The sequence below is a fragment of the Nicotiana tabacum genome, chromosome 13, assembly GCF_000715075.1.
Source record: "Nicotiana tabacum cultivar K326 chromosome 13, ASM71507v2, whole genome shotgun sequence".
NCBI lineage: Eukaryota > Viridiplantae > Streptophyta > Magnoliopsida > Solanales > Solanaceae > Nicotiana > Nicotiana tabacum.
The window spans coordinates 80,453,499-80,473,255 of NC_134092.1; the positions used below are offsets into that span (position 1 = coordinate 80,453,499).

At 35.9% G+C, this 19,757-nt stretch overlaps 1 protein-coding gene across 1 annotated transcript; it reads right to left on the minus strand.

The window, feature by feature from the left end:
* Positions 1-434: 434 nt before the first annotated feature.
* LOC107767661 (aspartate--tRNA ligase 2, cytoplasmic) lies at positions 435-8,364 on the minus strand. Its single transcript, XM_016586737.2, has 10 exons — positions 7,713-8,364; positions 6,374-6,484; positions 6,071-6,184; positions 5,181-5,471; positions 5,003-5,113; positions 4,752-4,814; positions 2,377-2,456; positions 2,141-2,256; positions 1,034-1,148; positions 435-792 (listed from the first exon to the last, which is right to left on the minus strand). The coding sequence occupies exons 1-10, from the start codon at positions 8,241-8,243 to the stop codon at positions 666-668; spliced, it is 1,659 nt and encodes a 552-aa protein (XP_016442223.1). The 5' UTR covers positions 8,244-8,364; the 3' UTR covers positions 435-665.
* Between the last annotated feature and the right edge of the window lie 11,393 nt (positions 8,365-19,757).

Below are 19,757 nucleotides of genomic sequence, written 5' to 3' on the forward strand. Positions count from 1 at the left end.
ATCGACTATTTAGAGAAAGGAACTTTTATCCTAGTTTTAATAGTACTCAGAAATTTGTTAGGTGAGGTTATATAGAGTATGCTGGCATTAATTTTGTTCTTTTTGAGCTGTGAACCTGCTCACTTTTAATTTGGTATATTACCAAAAAAAATATTTATAATATAAATAGATAACTTGTTATAAAATTTGGTATAAATCTAATTTACCAAAAAAAATCATTTAAAAAAAACATAAACTTTAGTGTAACGTGCGAATTTGAATTAATTAAATATGGGAGCTTTTGATACAAATGCCTTAAAATATAAACATTGCTGGGTAAATCAATTGCTTTACTCTTTCCCTTTCTCCCTCCCCCACAATTATAGTTGTCTGTGCATCAACACGACAGGAGCACATCCCAGAAAGCAAGGTGATAACCAAGTTAAAACAAATTATTCAAAACGTATTAACTGATATACTCATGGAATTTCGTCAGAAGCAAGCAAGGTCAAAATCGAGTACTTCAATGGATATAAGTTGATTCATTTTTCTTCCATAGCCCCAAAATCAGGCGAGGGAGGGGTTCATGAACAATCATGGCATTTTGTTAATTCTCTTCGAACTACAATGTTCGTGCCTCATAAATGAAGGTAAACTTAGAGCATGTCTAGCGATGAATATAGGAATCAGGGGGCAATCCTTTGTGGGTCACGAGGGAAAAGTGATGTCTTGCGAATATTGTTGAGCGCGCAGAAAAGCATCACCACACGCTCCAGTCCGACTCCAAATCCACCATGAGGAGGAGCACCATATCTTTAACATGCGGGAAAAAAATTAGTTACTAAATTTCAGTCAACTGAGAATGAGCTTATCAAGTGTAATTGGGGCGGATGTCAAAATTTAGAGAACAATTAGAGCAGTTAGTCACAGCTTGAATTTACCAGATGACAACAATTCCAAGAAGTTTAGCAAAATAAGATTAACGTGAGTTGACTAAACCAGTTATGAAAGAAATCTAATAGTAAGGGGAAAATTGATAAGCCAAGAAAAGTACCGGAAAGAATCAATATATGTTGATATTGTCTTCACATCAATTCCACATTCTTCAGCACGTTTTGCCAAGAACTCAGGTACATGGACACGCTGAGCTCCGGAGATAATTTCTTCCCCTGATAAAAGGCAATGGAAAAATGTCACCAAACTCTCCAAGCACACTGCAAGTAGCTTGTGTTTTGGCAGGAAACCCATCTCCACATCAGAAATTGCAGTCATTTTCTTTAATGTTCTAATTGAGGCTCATTTGGACAATATTTGGTTGAAGTAGATAAAACACTATTTAAAGTTGAAATTGAAACAGAATATTTGGAAGTTGAAATTGTACTTGGACATAAAACTTCACTACGAAAAGAAGCCGAAATTTTGTGAATGAACCATTATCTCACTTGAAATACTCCTCAAATAAGTTTTTCAACTTCAATATTCTCTATTCAAGTTGAAGTTGAAATAAGTAATGTATAGAATTGTAAAACAAACACTAAGTTGCAATTATTTGCAAATAATATGTACATCCAAACGCCTACTGAATTCACAAAACATAGAGCTAGACAGCTAGCATAAATTGAGGCACTTGCAGACAAGAAGCTAACAGAATCACGAAAAGGAAGCCCCACAAACAGTGTGTGGAGATGTCAGACATGTGTGAAAATCATTTTCCCTCAAAGAAAAATATCAATTTCAATTAATAAATAAAAAGTACGGTTGATCATGCTCTGATACCATGTTTAAATTGTGTGACCATCTCATATAAAAGCTTCAGTTGTTAGACAAAGCACACTTTTATTTACTCAATTATGTCCTCAACAAAGAATTCCTACCTGACAAGAGGATAATAACACACTCAGAAAAGAGAGGAATATTTACTGAGTAATTGCATCTCATTTTGCCAAGAAAAACAAAATGTGAACTATAACCAACAAAATAGAAATGGAATAAAGAAAGCTCATCCTGTCAGCATAAAGAACTAGAGAAAAACTGGAAATATGAGATCTGTTTCCATTTTTAGGAAAGAAGAAGATAAAACACACTATACCAAACTAGATTGTTTTTGGAAGGAAAAAAGAATCCATCTTCGCAAAATACTGAAATAAAAAAGTTAACATACCTCTAATGAAGACATCAAAAGAATTACTGTAAGCTGGATTATCATAACATGGCATAGTATAGAATGGACGAACTGCCAAGGGATATTTGTGAAGTATATAAAATTCAGTTCCATACCTAGAACAACAAGGAAAAACAGAAAATTAGACCAATACCATCACGAATATCATGCAGAGAATTAAGAACAGAAAGGTGGGGAAGGAAATTTAGATTTTGGGAGATGGAAATGATAAATACTTCTTTGCAACAAGCTGGCCCAGCTTTCTTTCTGATTCTGTATTTAGGTCCCCAAAAGGATCGACTTCAATACCAGCTTCCTGTAATAGCAGAACAACATTAAAAGGTTAAGTAATAACTAATAAATACTCTTGATTGCATGCCTGAGGCATAAGCAGACATGAGATCTCGTGAAGCTTCCTCAGTTCCAGTTCAACCAATTATCCAAAAGAAAGGAAAGCAAAGAATAAAAAAATTCAATATTCACTTATGTGATAGGATTTCTCTATGCAGTATGCACAAGCTCCTAACTCTAGCTAGGTGATTGAACTTTCTCTTTTCATATGACTAATCATTTAACTTCTTACTGATGAAGTTAAATAATGGAATCCTAACCCTTTAAAAGAAGCACCAAGTGATGTTATACTGACCCACGTACAGGCTGTTTGGTGTGACTACAATACTGTCAAAACATTTTTGTGACAGCCACAATAGCATTCAATTGACTGAAGGCATCTTCCTTCACAAAAAGGGTTGAGGGAAGGAAAAGCTGCAATTCTTCCACTTTTACTAGAAGAATGCCCGAGTATTTGCACGCCCAGATCAGAATATCGGGGTTCCTTATCGTTCTTTCTTAATTTTCTTAAAGATTAGTAATTGGGGTTTCTTATTGTTTCAGGCCAATAAATCTTGAATACTCCAATGGTTTCTTCACATTATCGATTGCCAGAGATACTATTATTTTCTGCCGATGCAACAGAAAATCAATATCAAAATTGAAGGATAGCAATCTAAGATCTCCAAATACACCTTGCGAAGAACAAGAATTTCTTAGTTGAAGATGTACCAACTTTTAGTTCTTCAGCCAGAACCCTAAATTCTGTGGATTAACTGTCCTCACACATTTGTTACACTAACTTGGGGGATCTTACTTCTTTTACCAGAACCCCAAACTGTATGGTGAATTAACTGTCATATACATATTTATTACACCCTTAAAAGAAGGATAGTTACATTGAAGAGACAATGCATGTCAATCAAATTTAAGGTAACATGTATGGTTTACTCAACAGCATCCCTACTTACAAGTTATCAGTTCATAATGCACAAATTAGCGGTAATAATATTTTCCAAATGCAGCTGTAGTTTCCTGCTAGGAGGAAGAGGATGGTCCATTCAAAATCCTTATAGACTAGAAAATGGACCTAAGCCTGGAGGGAACTAGGAATGGGAGGATAGGGATCTAAGAAAGCACAAGCAGAACCTTCTCCTTGGTGGTTATCTAAGTTACCCGGACTCGGATGCAGGTGCCCGATACGGGTGCGTATCTAGAGGTCGGATCCATCGTGATCTAAATTTTAAGATACGGGGGTACGGATTCATGTATAGATACGGGTGCAAGGATTTGGCTAAAAATAATTCAAATATCAAATATCTAAATAGTTATAAAAATGTCTAAATTATTAGACATCATGTGAAAAATTACAATGTATTCCAAGAAGGAGAAATAATGATCAAGAGGAGATCCGAGAAGGAGATAAAGAGAAAAGTACTGACATCAAAATTTTCATATACAAGGTATTCCATTTTTTTCAATTTCACCCTAGCTTTTGTTTTGATTTTAGAAATCATTGTATCTATCCCGAGTTTCTTTATTAATTTTGGTCAAAATACCCAAAATCGGTTGACCACATTCAGTACTCCCACACCCCCACACACACCCATGTTGTGTCGACATAGTTGTTGCACCGAAAGTGAAGAGTCCAAACAACTTAGGTGGTTATGGAGATAGGAAGCAGACATGGACAAGCGATCCACCCACAACTACTTGCAATTCATTATAGAAGCTAACCAGCAAATATGGAGCTTATGAAATTTAAAGCAAATAAATGTTCAACAGACGAGGCTGAAAAGGACAGAATTTTTCAAGGCAAAACCAAACAGATACATTCTTCTTTTGAAGAAAACTTTTCCTACATCCGCAGATGTCAATGAGTTGCAGGGAAAAAAAGGAAATCGCCAGAATATCATCTCCTTCTCCACTGTGAAGTTTCCTAGATTCTCTGGAACTATGTTTTCCCCATTATGACAATATAACATGCAATTGACATGGGAACTAAGTGCATGCAGGTGTAGTATCCAAGGATTTACTTTAAACTTTCTAACTCTTTCTTAGTGATAGTCCATTGTCCATAGCTTTATTCTGAGGATTCTATTCAATTTCCTACTTTATTTTGCTACTGCACCTCTGGTGCACAAACTCTTCATCAAAAGGGCCTTTAGCACCAAAACAATAATAATAGCATGTTTGACTGTTGTCTTAAACATTACATCACTGGTCAAAAGTAAATATCCTTCGCGTTGCCAGACAACCAATTTCTGCAACAAACATTTACCTTCAACATTTGAACTCCCTCTTCAAAAGTAAGCCGTAAGGTCTTTTTATCTCCCCGAAAATACTGCATTTTCAATAATAAGTAGTTAGTCCCTCTGAAGAAAGTGATAGTGAAATAAGATAACTGAAAGCTAACGGAAGAAAGTCCCCTTTCGCCACAAATAAACAAGGGAATTCCATTGAACACTCCTATTTGTGGAAGCTTAACTAACCATAAGCAGCATACTAATCATTCAAATCCATCTCAATTACCTTCAAAGGTTCAAAAGGATATTGCCTTCCAATGGCTTCCAGTTCCTTTTTGCATTTGTCATTCAAACTATCAAATATTGTCACAAATAAGCGGTCAACAATATCCATGACCTGCACAAGTAAACATTAAGGTCAAGCTACTAGCAACTTTAGAACATATAAATCCAGTATGTCATACCTCTGAATAGTGTTCTTTAATCTCCATTTCGACATCAAGACCTGTAAACTCACACAGATGTCTGTGTGTGAAAGAATCTTCTGCTCTAAAGACGGGACCAATTTCAAACACACGGCCAAAATCACCACATATTGCCATTTGTTTGTGAAGTTGAGGTGACTGTGCCAGACATGCAGGTTGCCCTTTGTAATCCAGTCTGAATACAGCTGAACCACCTTCACTAGACCCTCCAATCAATTTTGGGGTATGGATTCCAACAAAACCTTCAGACAGCAAAAACTGCCTAAATATCTGCACTTCCGCAGGAGAGAGATTAGCTCTTTATGCTATATTTGGTGATGGACACAACATAAATGTACAAAATAATCTACTGAACTATTTCTTTGCTTTATTTATCAAGTGTTTCTTTATTAACTCCAGAAAGGAGCTGAAATCAAGTCTAACAGCAGTTTCTAAATGCAATTATAGAGGTTCTGACTTGCTTATATCCAAAGAATATTAGAAAGATGATCAAAATGTACAAACAAAGGAAATTCGAACTGGAGCTCATTGTCTCCAGAAAATATTACAGAGAATATTTTTGAATATAATGGAGAGAGGTTTGTAAAAAACCTACATATTTGTTTGTGTAGATCCAACTCAAAGAAAAAATATTAGGTTACTAGTTTTCAATCTCAAATTATCATAAGAAGACCTTTAAAAAGAAGCAAAACATGAGAATATGTAAAAAGGACGTGACACAAGCAAGCACAAAGCAAAATTATTCATATAAACAGAATTGGATGTGTGCGAGTGTCCCTTTTTTTTGTTGAGTATGTGTGGATGTCAATACAGGATAACATTTTTCTCTTTTTCTAAAGAAATAAACACAAAAGGACTCCGTAACGAACATTTTCAACTTGAGATTGGATGCGGAAGATCCCTTGATTTGCAGGTGTGCGCATATCTAGAATTCTGTAGTTCAAACGAGTATCCTGATTTACACGAACAAGCTGCTCTCCTTTCTGCATTTCATATAGAGAAGTTAGCAGAAAATAATTCCACTACCCACACAGACCGTCTTCCATTTTCAGAATTTGTTGCATACTAAAATATACTAATGACCTTTTCCGAACAAGATCTTTCTAAAAGATATGAATGGTGAAGTTCATTAACCAAACATGACACATTACAGGAGAAAAAGAACATAATACCTCTAACGCTTGTTCTATCTCCACCTCGCTTCTAGCAGCATCCTCGATATTAATTGGCAGTGTTGGCACAGCCTTGTTGACACAATAAAGTTTGCTTATCTGAACTTCCACCTAGAACAACCACAGAAGTTATAATAAGTTGAGAACCATAAAACAACAATGAACATATATAAAAATTAAAAGACTCCGTGCATCACAACATTAAGAATCTTCTATTGTTTAGACAATATACCAGAAATTGTAAGCTAAGAACATAAAAGGATAGAACTATGATTTACCTACTTAAATTGGACACTGTTCAAATTCAAAAGTCAAATTAAGCATATGACTCCCTCTTATCCCAAAATAGTTGTCTAACCTTCCTAAAGTTACACTAGTCCATTTGTTATAGAGGAACTTTTTCCCCCATGGGAAATGATTTTCGTGGAAAATGTTTTACCTTGTGAAGCCTGTTTTCTGGAAGATTTTCTAATGTTTGGTTGGGTATTAAAGAAATGTAATATATGGTAATCCTACAAGGAGTAGAAAATGAACTCCATAGAGATACTTTTGATGACATTTTTAAGTATTAAAAGCTCACAACAATAATTATGTGTAGTTGTGAAAACATATGACATGTGTGGAGTCCTTTGGCGTTGCTAGAGATTTATATGCTTGTTGAAAATATAGAGAGCTTGTCGTACATCTTATTTTTATTTGTAAAGTATTTGTCTGAAATGAATTTAAATGGAAACATGGACAGTAAGTAGTCATATAGCCCACCCCCACTTGTTTGCGATTGAGCTGAAGTTGTAGTTGTATTACGAGTTGAGAACAAAGCCGAGATGTTGAATGAATCAAATATTTTGCAGTTAAGAATTGAGCTATTTGTAAAGGGAAATGACGTCCACAAGTGATACAAGTCACTTTCCCTATTGGCGGAAAATAGTCCGTTGAGCAAGTAGCAAAACACTGCACAACAATATGAAGGTAAATATTTTGCATTACCATACACACCTAAGTGCTCAACTTTACTTTACTATGGTCAAAACATGAATCAAATTTTTTGCAATTAAGAATTGAGCTGTTTGTAAAGGGAAATGACGTCCGCAAGTGATACAAGTCATTTTCCCTATTGGTGGAAAATAGTCTGTGGGGCAAGTAGCAAAACACTGCACAGTAATATGAAGGAAAATATTTTCGCAATACCAAACACACCTAAGTGCTCAACTTTAACTTACTATGGTCAAAAACATGAATTAAATCTCTATCTGATTCAGTTACAAAATGAGTCAAATTTATCATCCGTAGACAAAAAGAACAAACAATAATTCAACATATACACATGTACTGTACATACCTGTTGTTGAGTGGCACCCGTAATTGGCTTCTCCGGGACAGTAACAACACCTTCAACATCAACAATGGACTCTTTGCTCAAACTTGTTGCGAATTTCACCATATGCGCACTCACCAACTCCGGCTTTACCGTCAACACGCACTGCACTGTGAAACCTCGTTCCCTCACGACAACGAAAGCTATCTTCTTCCCAACGGGCCGGATCGTCTGAACCCTACCCCGAATCAGGACCACCTGGTCCCTCATTTCCGGAGCAAGTAACTCGACTTTGGTCCATTGGCGACCGGACACCACCTTGGATTGCAGGTCGTTGAGCAGAACGTCTCCGTAGTTGCCTGCAAGCGGGTCCGGTCCTTCGTCAACGGAGACAGCGGATAAGGCAGCGGTGGCAGCAGATGCAGCAGCCTCTTGACGTTTGCGCTGGCGTTCGAGCTTTGCGGCTTCTTTTTTGGAGAGTTTTTTACCTTGATTGCTGCCTTCTTCTTCTTGGGATTGGTTTATTTGAGGGACTTCGGATTCTTCAGACGCCATTGTTGAGACGATTGAGAGTTTCTGTTAGGGTTTCCACAAAAAGGCTTCAGAGTAGGCAGTGGTTTTCTGATTCCTATGAATAGACAGCAAAGTTGTAATCTAATGCTTGTTGGATGGTGGTTATTATTTGTAGTAGTATTTATACCCGCTTGTTACGCGAACAATATATTCTACTATCTTCACAGCTAGCTTAGAGCATGGATGGGCCACTTTTAAACAGTTATTAACTTGGGTAAATGTTTGTCAATCAAAAAATGACTTAAAAAAAATTAAAATCTGTTTTAAAAAAAAGTTAAAATCAATAAGTTAGAAAACATAATTTTTTTAAAATTGGCTTAAAAGCCATATTGCTTTGACCAAGAATATTACATTCTTATCCCTTATAATTTTTCTTAATCCCAAAATTACCTCTAAGTAAAAACCCTACAACATGCTATTTTTTTTTCCTCCATTCTCCAATATTTGTTAATTTCTTAAAGTTCTTAACGTGAAGCAAACAATAGTTTTTTAAATAATATTTGATACATTCCAATATTTTATAAATATTATTCTTTTTGCTTCGATTTTTGGTCGTTGAATCCTTCCTTTTTTTTAATTGGTGTAACTATATTCTAAAATCAAATCATTCAATAAATTTACGTGTTACCCCTGAATTTGAAGTTATGAACGGAAAATATAATATTATAGTCATCATCTTCTTTATAATATTAACAACTTTAAGGATATTTCAGTCATTTTAACAAGAAAAAGTATTTACCGGCACTTGTTTACCAAACACTTCATCAGTTTGTTTTAAGTTTCAGCACTTTTATCCAAACACGTAACTGCTTATTTATAAAATAAGTTCCAACACTTATAAAGTGCTTTTAAGCACTTAACTTAAAAGCCATTTTTTTAAGTCAATCCAAACGGCCCCTTAATCTTATGAATAATATTTTTTTGTCCGCTAAGTTACTTTTTATTATGCTGTCACTTGCTTAATATGATATCTTTGCCTTTTCTTTTATTATATATAGATAATATATATATACACATCCTTTAGTATAACATAGATAATATAGATTCCTTACTTCATCCAAAATATATGAATTTTATTATTTTATTAAAAATGTATCAATTTTTTGATTGTTTTTTTCTACATTATATGGAATAAGCAATTAGACTTTTCTTCTGTTTTATTTTCAATAAAATTTTGATATTTACATTTTTTACTTCGTCCAAAATATATGTTCTTTTTTATTTGTGTAAATGTATCAATATTTTTAGAATATATTTTCTACATTATATGAAATAAGCAATTAGACTTTTATTTTATTTTATTTTTAACTATGTTTCTTGTAATTATTTCAAATTCAAATTAGACTTTTCTTCTACATTTAAATTAAAATTAAAAAAGAGTAACTAATTATTAATAATAAATAATGCATAATGTAATTTTATTAAAATTTAAATTAAAAAAGAAACTAATTATTACCTAACCTAACTAGCTTTATCCTAAAATTGCCAAGTGGGTTCTTATTATGTTGCCACTTGGCTTAATATGGTGTCTTTGCCTCTCCTATTATATATAGATAAATATTTTCTACATTATATGAAATAAACAATTAGACTTTTTTCTATTTTATTTTTAACTATGTTGCTTGTAATTATTTCGAATTTAAATTAGACTTTTCTTCTACATTTAAATTAAAATTAAAAAAGAGTAACTAATTATTAATAATAAATAATACATAATCTAATTTTATTAAAATTTAAATTAAAAAAAAAACTAATTATTACCTAACCTAACTAACTTTGTCCTAAAATTGCCAAGTGAATTCTTATTATGCTGCCACTTGGCTTAATATGGTGTCTTTGCCTCTCCTATTATATATAGATAAATTTAAATTAAAATTAAAAAAGAGTAACTAATTATTAATAATAAATAATGCATAATCTAATTTTATTAAAATTTAAATTAAAAAAAACTAATTATTATCTAACCTAACTAACTTTGTCCTAAAATTGCCAAGTGGATTCTTATTATGTTGCGACTTGGCTTAATATGGTGTCTTTGCCTCTCCTATTATATATAGATAGATTTTAACTATGGTGCTTGTAATTATTTCAAATTCAAATTTGACTTTTCTTCTGTATTTAAATTAAAATTAGAAAAGAGTAACTAATTATTAATAATAAATAATGCATAATGTAATTTTATTAAAATTTAAATTCAAAAAGAAACTAATTATTACCTAACCTAACTAATTTTGTCATAAAATTGCCAAGTGGATTCTTATTACGTTGTCACTTGGCTTAATATGGTGTCTTTGCCTCTCCTATTATATATAAATAGATTGTTACTTTAAATACAATATTTATTTTGATTATTATTTAAATTTTATTGTATGTATCATTAAATTTGTAATGATCAATTTGGTGTGGTCGCGTCATTACCTTATTTTTTTCTCTTATAGCCTTTCCTGATTTACTAAATACTCTTATTTTATCATTTACCCTATATTTTTATATAATTATCACGTACCTTACTTTTTATTTGTAAGGTTTTCAAATGCGATCATTGGCTTGCATTTGCGAGACCTGAAGCACCCGCAAAACTCTGAACTCTCTCAACTCTCTGAAATGCGTCTGAAACTCACCCAAGCCCACGAGACTCCACACCAAATATTCACACAAGTCTAAAAATAATATACGAACTCGCTCGCGTAATCAAAACACCAAAATAACATCTGGAACCAAGAATTAGATATCAAAACACATGAAAATCACAATGAACTTCAAAAACTTCTAAAAACATAACCACGCGTCTGATTCCAATCAAACTAACTCGAAATGACACCAATTTTGCAGACAAGTTCCAAATAACAAAATAGACTTATTTCAAGTCCCAAAATTAAAATCCGAACCCGATATCCGTAAAGTCAACATACGGTCAAACCTAAGTAATTTTTAAACCTTCAAATTGCCAACTTTCGGCAAAATAAGCCAAATCAACCTAGGAACCTTCTAATTCAATTTCGGGCACATGCCCAAGTCCAAAATCACGATATGAATCTATCGGAGCCATCAAAATACCGTTCCGGGGTCATTTTCACAAAAGTCAAACCTCGGTTAATATTTTTCAACTTAAGCTTCTCAAGTGAGAATCACTCATCCAAATTCATCCTGAAACATTCGAAAATCAAATCCAACCATGCACGCAAGTCATAATACACAATTTGATTCCACTCAAGACCTCGAACCATTGAACGGAACCTTAATGCTCAAAATGACCGATCATTGTCATTACATTCTCCCCCTCTTAAACAAGCGTTCGTCCTCAAACATGCCAAGAATCATTCCAAAGCCATCACATCACTGTACAAACTCACCATACACATACACACGGGTGATCCCACGCCACCCCAATCCACATAAGCCCAATGACACCATCTCAACCGAAGATTATTCCTTCCACACATACCGACAAGCCTTATAACCAAATTTCAACATCCACCAAAGACCTGATTCTCACATAAACACACTGTATCAACCTCAATCAGTTGTAATAGCTCATACATAAATTCACACGGTATAACCACACGATGTAATATATCACCCATATGTCCATAACGACAACTCTGACCACAATAGCTGCCCCATTACCAAATCTGGTACCGGTAAATAGCCTCACTCTAAGCATGAGTTTTCTATCATGTATATCCAATATTGCTCTACCTGCTGCTAAGAATGGTCTTCCTAATATTAGGGGTATCTCTTTGTTCTCCTCCATCTTCACCACTATAAAGTCTACTGGAAATACGAACTTATCTACCCGAACTAAGACATTTTCTACTATTCCCTCGGGTATTATAGTTGTTTGGTCTGCCAGCTGCAAAGATATTGGTGCAGACCTTATCTCTCCATGCTCATTTTCCAGTTTCCTATAAATAGATAAAGGCATTAAATTAATTGAGGCACCAGAATCACACAAAGACATATCAAAATTAAAAGTGTCTAACGAGCAAGGTATAATAAAACTCCCTGGATATCCATACTTTTGTGGGAATCTGTTTTGCAAGATTGCACTTCAATGCTATGTGAGCTTGACTACTAATGTTTCTTCTATCTTTCTCTTCTTTGTTAGGATTTCCTTCAAGAATTTGGCATAAGCTGGCATTTGTGAAAGAACTTCTGTGAATGACAAGTTTACATTAACCTGTCTCAGCATATCTAGAAATTTCTCAAACTGCTAATCCAGCTTTTCTATATATAGATTTTGGGGAAAAGGTAAAACAGGCATATGCTCGCTCTCATTAGATTCCTCCCTTATTAAAGTTTCCTCTTTCTTATTTTTCTCAGCTCCCTTCTTGCCTTTCTTTTTCTTATCAACTTCATTTTTCAGCTGCTCCCCACTTTGTTTTTCAGGTATCACCTCTTTTTGGATAGGGGTGGTCTCTTTCACTACTTGCCCACTTCTCAGAGTTACAGCATTTACCGTCTCCTTGGGGTTTCTCTCAGTATCAGATGGCAAAGTACCTCGGATCCTTTCAGACAATATGGTGGCAATTTGTCCCACTTGCTTCTCCAAGTTTTGCAACCCTGTGCCAAGTTCTTTGATAGCCACACCATGAGTATCTAACCTCCCATCTGTCTTGACAATAAAGGACTTCATCATATCTTCTAGCCTAGGTTGATTGGATTGTTGAGGTTGAAACTGCTGCCATTGCTAATTTTGGAAGCCTTGAGCTCCTTGTTTCTGGAATCTGAAGTTGTTTTGTTGCCATGCATTTGCAGTACCCCCAGGTGAACTCCATGAAAAATCGGGGTGCTTCTCACCCATTGCATTGAAGTTATAATTTCCCACAGTATTTACTTCCTCAGTTGAGGCTTGACACTCATGAGTAGGGTGTCTTTTTCCACATATATCACAAGGTGTGTTATTCTTACTTTGTATTGAAGCTAAAGTCAGCTTCCTTATCTCTTTCGCCATGGCATCAAGTTGTACTTACACAGATGTGTTAGCATCAACCTGGTGAACACCATTCGCCCTTCTTCTTTCAGTACTTTCAGAGGGCCACTGATTTGCATCTTCAAATAATTCATCGAGAATAGTGACTATCTCCTTTGGTGTCTTTTTCATCAAAGGGCTTCTAGCTGCATTACTCAATGTTCTAAGTGAGGCCGGTGTCAAACCATCCAAAAATCCCGGAGTTGCATCCAAAGTTCAATTCCATTATGTTGACACTTTTGAACTAATTCCTTGAACCTCTCCCACGCTTCAAACACAGTTTCAGTCTATTTCTGGCGATGGTTATAGATTTCTCTTCTAAACTTGTCCGTCTTAGCTGAGGAGAAATATTTATCAAGAAATTTTCTGGTCATCTCCTCCCATGTTCTAATTGATCCCTAGGGCAAGCTTCTAAGTCACTGCTTTGCCTCATCTTTGAGTGTGAAGGGGAATACCCTTAAATACACTGCATCTTGTGACACACCATTGTATTGAAAGGTGTTCATAATCTCCTTAAAGTCCATTAGATGTGTATTTGGAAATTCGTTTGGGTTCCTTCTAAAGACACAACAATTCTGAAGAGTTTGGAGCAACCCTTGCTTCAATTCAAAATTATTCGCAGCCACTGGAGGTGGTCTAATACTTGATAAGCCTTGGTTCTAGACTGGTCTAGCGTAATCCCCAAGTGGTCTCCCAGCTCCGGGAGCTATATTTCCGAATTGGTCTGCACCCACAGGTCGATTCTAAGCAATTCTCCGAGCCCTCTCCTCTTCATAGACAAGTTGTGCATTTTGAAGAGCATCTTCCTCCGCATCTCGTGCAGATTTTTCTCGTTGTTGGGCTGCCTCTCTTGCAGCCAAATCAACATTATCATCATCTCCAGCCATAATTTCTTTGGTTGAGGATTGCCCAACCTTCTCTATATTCTTGGGGAGATTTCCTTACTGTCGCAGTTGTTTCTCAATTTCTGGTTCGTATGGTAGCAATTCTTTCCCAGAAGATCGAGTCATGTACCAATCTAACATGTAGCATGCGCACAGTTAAAAAGCACCAACGTAAAACAAAAATAAATAAATAAATAATCCTGAATTAGCACTACAAACTATTTCAAACACTATTGATTATCAATCCCCGGCAACGGTTCCATAATTTGACGAGCATAAAAGACACACTTAAATATGCTCGCTAGGCGAATATAGTATAATATAATATCGTATCCACAGGAATTGGAGTTAAATAGTATTTTCGTAGTTTATAGCTTGATTGCTATCCAAGATAATCAACAGTTTAGAATTATATGATTAAAAACTAAAATTAACTAAGAATCTAAAGCTAATTGACGAATGACAATCGAAACAAAAGTAAGCAAAGAAGATATCGATAGGGGAAAATAGGGATTGATTGGATAGGTACAAGATAATTGTCTGGGACTTAACTCTAGTTAATTCACTTCTAATGTTCAAGTGAGTCTCTCGAATTCACTCAATTATTAGTTCAAACATTTAGTAGAAACTCCTCTCTCGATTAAGTTTCAACCTCACAATGTGACTCAATTAAAGCTCGGTGAAGATATGCAAGAGTTCGTAGTGGATTTGTCTTTAGGAGAACCTCTTCTGATTATCCTCCTAACTAGGTGTAAATAATAATTCAACTAGCCTCTTTCGATTACTAAGAAGAATTAATGATTTCAATCAACAAGATAATTCAAAGATATCACAATTATGCCTCTCTCGATTACATGAACATGTGAATATAGATGCAACCAATAAAATACCCAAAACGATTCAATGCATAAAAACTAGAGTTAATATCCATAAACAAATATCAATACACCAAATCCATCAATCCCTAAAGAGAACTACTCCATAGATACGGAGTAATACATCATAAATATAAAGAAAAATATAAAACGATCCAAACTCTTGTCTTGAGTGAGGATTGAATGATGAATCCCTTGTGCTTTCGCTTATCCACCTTCTCTCTAGCCTCCTTAGGTCTTAGATGTGTCAAAAGTCCCAAAAATAATGTTTTCCATGTATTTATACCAAGTAGGGTCGGGCCCAAACGAAAACACCTTTTCCTATGCAAAATAGGACAATTGCTCTGTAAATTTTGCACAGGCGCTCCGCATGGGGCGATGCGCCAGGCGGGGAGGCAGTGGAAAGCTTCATAGAGTTGTTTCTGAAGGGCAGCAGTCATTTTATATAGGCGCGTCGCGCTGCGCTAGTGTAGTTTTCTCACAGTCCAGCTTTTTGCTTCGATTTTGACATCCAGCCTTGGTCCTCGACCCCCGAACGCGATCCCGGCTTAATCCCTTGGGATTTTACTCAGATTTCAAAGCTCCAAATAGCTCAAATTAGCTCAATAACATTTACATACCTCGGAATTCTCCTACAAGGCATAAAATACACAATTAATGCAGAACACTAGCAATTAAAGCTCAAACTAAATTAAAGTGCAGTAAATTAGAGTGCAATTAGCGACTAAAATACGAGATTATAGCCTACCATCAGAGCCGCAAACTTCAAAAGAGTGGGCATTGGAGCTGGTTTGGTATCAGAAACCGGTCAACATTACCCGGTATACATCAAGCTTAGATTCCCATGTACCAACAATATGGCAGAATATGAAGCTAGCATTTTGGGACTCAGGTTGGATGTCGTTATGAATATTCAGAAATTGTTAGTAATCGGAGATTCAGATCTGCTAGTACATCAAGTACTCGGAGAATGGGCCACTAAGAACACCAAGATATCGCCATATCTGTACTGCGTGCAAGATTTGATCAAGAGATTCACAAAGATAGAGTTCAATCATGTTCCAAGAGTTCAGAATGAGTTCCACGATGCGCTGGCTACCTTGTCTTCCATGATACAACATCCAGACAAAATTTTTATTGGTCCTATCCCGATAGAGATTCGTAAGAACCTAGCTTTTTGTGCTCATGTTGAAGAAGAGTTCGATGGAAATCCATGGTTTCACGATATCAAGGAGTATTTGGAGAAAGAAGAATACCCAGGAAATGCTACACACACTTAGAAGCGTACACTTTGAAGATTGGCCAACCATTTCTTTTAGAGCGGAGGAATTCTGTATAGAAGGACTCCTGACTTCGGACTACTTGATGCAGTCTGTCTCCATAGTTCACCTGGCCTTTCTATGCCTGGGGCATGGATGTCATTAGACCAATTGGACACGCTGCTTCCAACGAACATAGATTCATATTGGTAGCCATAGATTACTTCACAAAATGAGTTGAAGCCGCTTCCTATAAATCTGTGACTAAGAAGGTCATAGCCGACTTCGTCCGGGATCGTATTATTTGCCGATTCAGAGTACTTGAGTCAATCATTACCGATAATGCTTCCAATCTCTACAGTGATCTGATGAAAGCCATGTGTGAAACATTCAATATCAAGTACCGGAACACTACATCATATAGGCCACAAATGAACGGAGTCGTGGAGGCCGCCAACAAGAATATCAAGAAGATATTAAGGAAGATGGTGGATAACTACAAACAATGGCATGAGAAAATACCATTTTCTTTTCTCGGATACCGCACCACAATCCGTAAGTCAACCAGGGCAACCCCTTATATACTAGTCTATGGTACCGAAGTTGTCATACCCGTCGAGGCAGAGATTCCTTCCCTAAGAATCATATAGTAGGCCGAGCTCAGCAATGCGGAATAGATGCAGAGCCAGTATGAGCAACTGGATCTCATTGACGGTAAAAGGATGAACACGGTGTATCATGGTCAACTCTACCAGAATAGAATGGCAAGGGCTTTCAGCAAGAAGGTTAGACCAAGGCAATTCATACCGGGGCAATTGGTGTTGAAGCGGATCTTTCCGCATCAGGACGAAGAAAAATAAAAATTCTCACCTAACTGGCAAGGCCCTTACATGGTTCACCGAGTACTGAAAGAAGGAGCACTCATACTTGCAGAGATGGACGAAGAAGTTTGGCCAAAACCTATCAATTCGGACACCGTCAAGAGATATTATGTTTGAGATCATTTGCACTTTCTTTGATGAAGCATGAACTACGTTTGACCCGATTCCCGTTTAAGAGGGGATATGTAGGCAGCCCTGTGGGTTCGGTCACATCATAATAAAATCTTCATTCCCCTCCACGGTCAGGAACTGGGGCAAGATTTCGAGTTTTCGTCAATCTCATTATGTCAAGGATCGCCAAGAAGTGTATCATCGGAAGTATACATTAAACTAGGGCAGAATTTTTAGGGGGTCCTCAAAATTCCGAGTTAAGAAGGACGCAATGTCTCAAAGCATTTCATGGTCTATGATTCGACCAAACTGTTTACTTTTGTTCATTATTTTTTAAAGCAATTGCATTACTTACAAATGATTTACCATAAATGCATATTTTCAAAAAAAACCGCATTTTCTGTAGTAGACAGATGCTACCTAGGGTGACTCGAACAAAGTGTCAAGACAGGAGCAAAGGCGAAATGAGGAATCGAGAACACGAACCGGCCTTTTTCCAAAACACTCACGATTATTCTTTGGATGCAGGCATAATGGACATAACATGCACATCCATAACAAACATATATACAACAAGACAACTATCCTCACACCGACAGAAGTCGCCAAGCACAAACGCATCAAGCTAAGAACCACTTTGCTTCTTCATACTTAAATCGACACTTTTCTTTGCATAGGTCTAAGCACTACCCTCATCACTACATAGGACTAAGCACTGCCCTCATTTCCTTGAATGAGACTAAGCATTGTCTCCATTACATTACATGAGACTAAGCATTGTCTCCATTACATTGCATGAGACTAAGCATTGTCTCCATTACATTGCATGAGGCTAAATATTGCCTCTATTATTGTATAAGGTTAAACGCTACCTTCCTTTGCATGAGACTAAGCATTGTCTCCATTACATTGCATGAGGCTAAGCATTGCCTCCATTATTGCATAAGGCTAAATGCTGCCTTCTTTCACATGAGACCAAGCACTGTCTCCAGAATTGCATATTGCTAAGCACTACCTTCCTCCGCATAGGGCTAAGCACTGCCCTTATTACATTGCATGAGGCTAAGCACAGCCTTCATTATTACATAAGGCTCAGCACCACCTTCTCCTGTATAAGGCTAAGCACTGCCCTCATTACATTGCATGAGACTAAGCGTTGTCTCCATCATTTGCATAAGGCCAAGCATTGCCTTGTGTCATTATCGCATATGACTAAGCATTGCCTGTTCCCTTTATCAAGCAATAAATATCAATGCATCCATGCATTTCATGGGCTCAAATGTCGCCACATTATCCTAAGGCGTCATCCTCGTAGCCTAAGGATATCATGGCATGGCCGGAGGATCTCTCGAAATTGCATATCATTATTCAAAGGCGTCATAGTCTAGAGGCACCATCCTCATGGCTCGAGGACACCATTTCATGGCCTGCGAATCCCTTATCATACGCTTCATTGCCCAGGACGTCATGGTCTAAGGACATCATCCTCATCGTCCAAAAGACAGCTCTAATGGTCTGAAGAAAATTTGCATCATGTTTAAATTAACGCAATAACTACATATATTTGCGTGCATCATGTTTTAAGTTTTGCAGGTAACTCGGGAGGTAACCGTTCTACAAGCAGGAGCAATTCTCGCTCTGATTTCCGTCTACAACGTTCGCATCCTTTTATTACCTCCAATTTAACCGATCACTAGCAATTGATTGTTTCCATCTTGTAAGTACTCAAACGCTTATCTTGTCCATCCATAACGTATAAATTTGCATTCATAACTCCACCTGAAATGATCCGTTATTTATGGCACAACCCTATCCAGAGAAGATATTTCTTAGAAACGTACGATCATAGTTATAGCAACTCCATCGGTTTCGTTCGTCGTTGGATCTAGAACTACACACGGCCTGATTCCCGTAACACCAGGGATATATAGGCAACTCAGGAACCAGGGTTCGACCCCTATTTTTTCAAAAAACACCTCATCCTTGCTCATTCGGACAAAATTGGTCATCATTTTCTTTACCCGACAACTCTTTCATCATTCCCAAGTAAAGAGGGGCAGCTCTTGATACCCAATTTTGCCCTGATATTTTATAAAGTATTTTATATACTTTCAAAAAATTATTTTGCATTATTACCCAATTTACAAGGGTCATATAAGTATTTTCTATAATTTCTAAAGCTTTAAAATTGATTTTCTTGCATTTAATTTGTTCAAATATTCATTAATTAACCCTTTAAATTATTTTTAGGGTAATTTAATCATCCAAATTTATTATTTTATAATATTTTATCTTATTTTTACATAAAAATATTTGTAGTTTTTTCTATTTTATCTACACTAGTTACAATAATAACCTATATTCTATACATAATTGCGTTTATTATATTATTTATGCCAAAATTTTATTTTATAGTTTTTATAATTTTAAGCTATTATTCTCAAGCATTTTACTGCATAAATAATATTTTTATTATTTATTAGCCATTTTCTATAATTTACTTTTTAATGAATT